The sequence below is a fragment of the Nansenia antarctica genome (assembly GCF_963989245.1).
Source record: "Nansenia antarctica genome assembly, contig: SCAFFOLD_838, whole genome shotgun sequence".
In the NCBI taxonomy this organism is placed as follows: domain Eukaryota; kingdom Metazoa; phylum Chordata; class Actinopteri; order Argentiniformes; family Microstomatidae; genus Nansenia; species Nansenia antarctica.
In genome coordinates this window covers 12,501-17,044 of record NW_027662584.1, presented here as the reverse complement: position 1 = coordinate 17,044, position 4,544 = coordinate 12,501, and the positions used below count along the sequence as shown (strand labels likewise).

Here is a 4,544-nt window from a genome sequence, read left to right as displayed (position 1 = left end):
ACAGATGTACCTCATGCATTAGTGAGCAGGTAGACTGAGCTGTACAGAAGTGTTTGAGGTAGTGTTTGAGGTAGTGTTTGAGGTGGCGTCTCCAGCAGCAGAGCAGGTGTGAGTGTGAGTCAGCCTCTCTCACCCTCTCTCTCTCTCTCTCTCATCAGTTCAGCAGACGAGCCTTAATGCAGCACAGCGGCGGCGTCAAGATAAGTCAAGTCAAACTGTCGCTGCGGCTGAGCTAACTAAGCGCTGGTCCCTGACTTCTCTCTCTCTCTCTCTCTCTCTGTTTCTCTCTCTGTCTCTCTATGTGTGTCCTCTCTCTCTCACTAAATCATCTGTCCTCTCACTCTATTTGTGTCCCCTCTCTCTGTCTCTCTCTCTCTATGTGTGTCCTCTCTCTCTCTCTATGTGTGTCCTCTCTCTCACTCTATGTGTGTCCTCTCACTCTATTCGTGTCCCCTCTCTCTCTCTCTCTCTCTCTCTAAAACTCGGTGTTGTCTCTCTCTCTCTCTGTGTCCTCTCTCTGTCTGTGTCCTCTCTCTCTGTCCTCTCTCTCTCTCTCTGTCCTCTCTCTCTCTCTCTCTCTCTCTCTCTCTCTCTCTCTCTCTTTCTGTGGGAGCAGACTCAGCAGCTCTCTGCCTACAGGCCCGTGGTGAAGCCTGGGTCTCGCCTGGCCTCATTACCTGAGCAGCACATGCTCCTGTGGGTGTCGGGGAGCCAGGCCCTGCAGGAGGTAGCGGTAGACCTCCGTGTCCTTGGTCAGGGTCTGGACCACCCCAGCGTAGCGGAGGCTCCTCTCCCAGCGGCCAGGCTCTCTGAGCAGCCGTTGAAGCACCTCTGACTGGGGGGCCTCCACCTCCACGGACCCCCGCCACAAACGCAGAGGCACGCCGTCATCCACCTGCAGGGGGGTGGGGGTTTGGGGGAGAGAGAGAAGGGGGGGTCAACCTCTTTCATCAGTTCAGTAGCCTTCATCCAGCACAGCAGCCATGTGTCAAAAGCAACTGGAGTCAAACTGTTTTGCTGCATTGATTTTTCATTTTCTTTTCATTTTTTTACGTCTCTCTCTCTCTCTCAGAAATAAACGCCAAAAAAGTCAGAAATATTGTGAAATATTGAAATCGTGTAAATCGTTATCGTTATTATCTTTAATTGTGAAACGTTTGAAAATGATTATCTTTAATAGTCATTTTGTATTCAGTCAAATGGTTTTGGCAACATTTCTCTCCGACTATGATCAGGGTTCCCGCGCTGGTCTTAAAAAGCCTTAAAGTCAAAAATCCAGCAAACCAAAATTATAAGGCCTAAAAAGGTCTCGAATTTCAGTTATTAATCAAGGAAATGAATCAAGCCGGAACCCAAAAAAATGCCAATTCGCTTCCTTTTTTGTCTGTATGGCAGTGAAATCCCTAATTCCATCACCTCGAGGATGACAAAAAGCTATCAGGGTGTCTCGAATAGGTCTAAAATTCTATTCAAAGAGGTCTTACATTTGACTTGTTGAAACTTGTACGTGTACGGGAGAGGGAGGTAGGGGGGGAGAGGGAGGGAGGGAGGGAGAGGGAAGGAGGGAGGGAGGGAGAGGGAGGGAGGGAGGGAGAGGGAAGGAGGGAGGGAGGGAGAGGGAGGGAGGGAGGGAGGGAGGGAGAGGGAGGGAGGGAGGTGCTTCAACGGCTGCTCAGAGAGCCTGGCCGCTGGGAGAGGAGCCTCCGCTATGCTGGGGTGGTCCAGACCCTGACCAAGGACACGGAGGTCTACCGCTACCTCCTGCAGGGCCTGGCTCCCCGACCCCCACAGGAGCATGTGCTGCTCAGGTAATGAAGCCAGGCGAGGGAGAGAGAGAGAGGGAGGGAGGGAGGGAGAGGGAGGGAGGGAGGGAGGGAGAGGGAGGGAGGGAGGGAGAAAGAGAGAGAGAGACAGACAGGGGGAACGTAACCCTGTATGATGAACAGGAAGTCAGAAAGCAGGTTTAATGTTGACGCCTGTCAGAACGTCCACTGGAGGGCGAGCCTGCCGCTCGCAAATGTTTGGCGGAAACAACCGGATTATCTAATAAAGAGACAGACCCAGGTGGATAGTAATTGATGCTCTAGTCGCAGGGGAATCTAGAGGCAATTAAGATAATCTCCTAACGAGAGAGCGGGTTTATTGTGGTCATCCCGTTCAGAACGTTGGTTGCAATTAACCCGTCGAGTTCATTACTTTTTACGAGTCTGTTTTGTTCTTCAACGGCCTTGTTGTTGTTTTAATAACGGCTGGTGGTTTAGGACTGAACAAACACAGACTTTTAGAAACCTCTTTATAAAATGTGAATCGTATAATGTACGTTCTAGAAATGTTTTACGTAAAACAAGATTCATGTAGTAAGATTACGGGGGTGGCTGTGGCTCAGGAGGTAGAGCCGGTGTCTTAACGATCGCAAGGTCTCTGCTCCGGCGGTTTGATCCCCGGCTGGCCGCGTTGTCGAGAGGCGAGGACACCTCGACCTCGACACCTCCAGGCCAGACACTGAACCCCAAATTACTCCCGATGCGCGGGCCGGCGCCTTGCAGGCTAGCCCTATTCACACTCACACACACACACACACACACACACACACACACTTTCTCAGACACCTACCCTCTTGTAGGCCAGGTCTATGTGGTCCGGTGCTGAGCAGGACACCCAGCCTCTGCTCTTCTCCCGGGCCTCCCTCAGCAGGTCCTGGGTGGTCCGCTCCAGCCTGCCCCTCGCCTCCTGCTCCTCCTCCACGCCTCCGCCGCCCGGGCAGGGGGCCGTCCCACCTCCTCCGTCCACAGACAGAGCATCGTCACTGGGGCTGCTCACACCCTGGCCTGGCCAGAACTCTGGAAGCTGGAGGGGGGGAGAGGGAGGGAGGGAGGGAGAGGGGGAGAGGGAGGGAGGGAGAGGGAGAGAGGGAGAGAGGGAGGGAGGGAGGGAGGGAGGAAGAGAGAAACAGAGAAAGAGAGAGAGAGAGACAGACAGGGGGAACGTAAGTTCGATATTCACTTATGTATCGGTTTGTACTTTTGGGAGAACAGAATCAATACCAAGATCACACACCGAAAACCACCGTTGTGACTGACAGTCCTCCTGGACACGTATTGACCCCGTGTCCCGTATGTTCTCCCGTATCAAAGTGCTGTCCAAACACGGCGCTCTCTCTCTCCATTAAGTTATTCTGTTCTTCAGTGAACCGAACTAAACACTCAGCACCGTGGGTCTCTCTCATGTCAGAGTACATGTCTCTGAGCAACCGAGCGTAGCCAGATCAGGCTAGCTTGTGCTAGCATCGTTGCTAGCATCATCGCTCCGTTCTTCCACCTGGTCTGGCCGCCCGTCACCGCCGCCTTTACGCGGCGCTACTCTGGTCACGACTTTTCACAGTCCTCCTACTGCCTCCCTGCCGGTGGAACGAGCTGCCCACTGCTGTCAGGACTGCAGTGTGTGTGTGTGTGTGTGTGTGTGCGTGCGTGTGCGTGCGTGTGTGTGTGTGTGTGTGTGTATGTGTATGTGGGAAAAGGCTTAGCCTCCAGGCACCTAAGGCTTCCAAGATTGTGTGTGTGTGTGTGTGTGTGTGTGTGTGTACGTGTGTCTGTCACAGCCACTCCCTATGTACAGTTGGTTGTACTATGTACCCCCCCCCACTGTACAGTTTCTCTACTATAAATAAAACAATCAAAAAAATAAGTCAATTCTTCCTTCTTCCAGCATTGTAACTGCCAACAGCCGCCTCTGGTCTTGGCATAGATTACTTTTTTCTTTTCTTCTGATGACGGGTTGGATTTGATGATTCACTTACTTACTTCAGACAAAATATGTTTGTTGTAAGACAAGCTCTGGATAAAGGCGTCAGTCTGATGAATGCCAAACATGTAAATATGAATGTAAAATGCGTCGCCAACTGTTAGCTTTCCCAGGGCTGCAGGGAGCTTCTCAGAGAGCCCACTCAGCATACGCTCAGAACACTGAGTACAGCGAGGTGCGCCCACAGGCACACACACACACACACACACACACACACACACACACACACACGTGACTCTGATTAGAGCGGAGCCCATCAGAACAGAACAGAGAGAGAGAGATGAGAGAGAGAGAATTGTTACGCTCTCGTGGCTTTTGCGACTAGTGCTCGTCAGGGATAAATGAAGTACTACTACTCGAGCTACTAGCTTTTGTGAAATCGACCCGCAAGAACAGAACACACTGTCCTGGAGGAACCGTGGAAGATGCTGAACAGATGGAATAAATCAGTTCTACGGTTTTGTATTGCATACTAGGAACAAAGGTTAGGGTTTTGGGGGGGGGGACTTTTGAATCCTACCTTTAAGAGAAGGGACTGATAGAATGCAGAGGGGGACACATACAGTTGATTTGTGTGTGTGTGTGTGTGTGTGTCAGGGTTTCCGTTAGAAAAAATTGCCGCCGGACATCGTGTCCGGGAAGATTTCGATTTACCGGACAAACGTGATATATTCCGGACATATTAAAATATAATAAAAATATTTTTTTTCAAAATTATATATATATTTTTCCAAATCTAATAT

The 4,544-nt window shown here is 51.0% G+C and overlaps 1 protein-coding gene across 1 annotated transcript in view; it reads right to left on the bottom strand.

Moving 5' to 3' along the window:
* Positions 1 to 673: 673 nt before the first annotated feature.
* The window catches only part of LOC308175556 (stAR-related lipid transfer protein 13-like), a gene marked incomplete at both ends in the record, with an annotated part of 16,368 nt that continues 12,497 nt past the window's right edge, over positions 674 to 4,544 (bottom strand). The window contains 2 exons of the mRNA XM_080551200.1: positions 674 to 895; positions 2,614 to 2,847. Coding sequence (XP_080407326.1) covers positions 674 to 895; positions 2,614 to 2,847 — 456 coding nt within the window. The remainder of the gene's footprint in view (positions 896 to 2,613; positions 2,848 to 4,544) is intronic.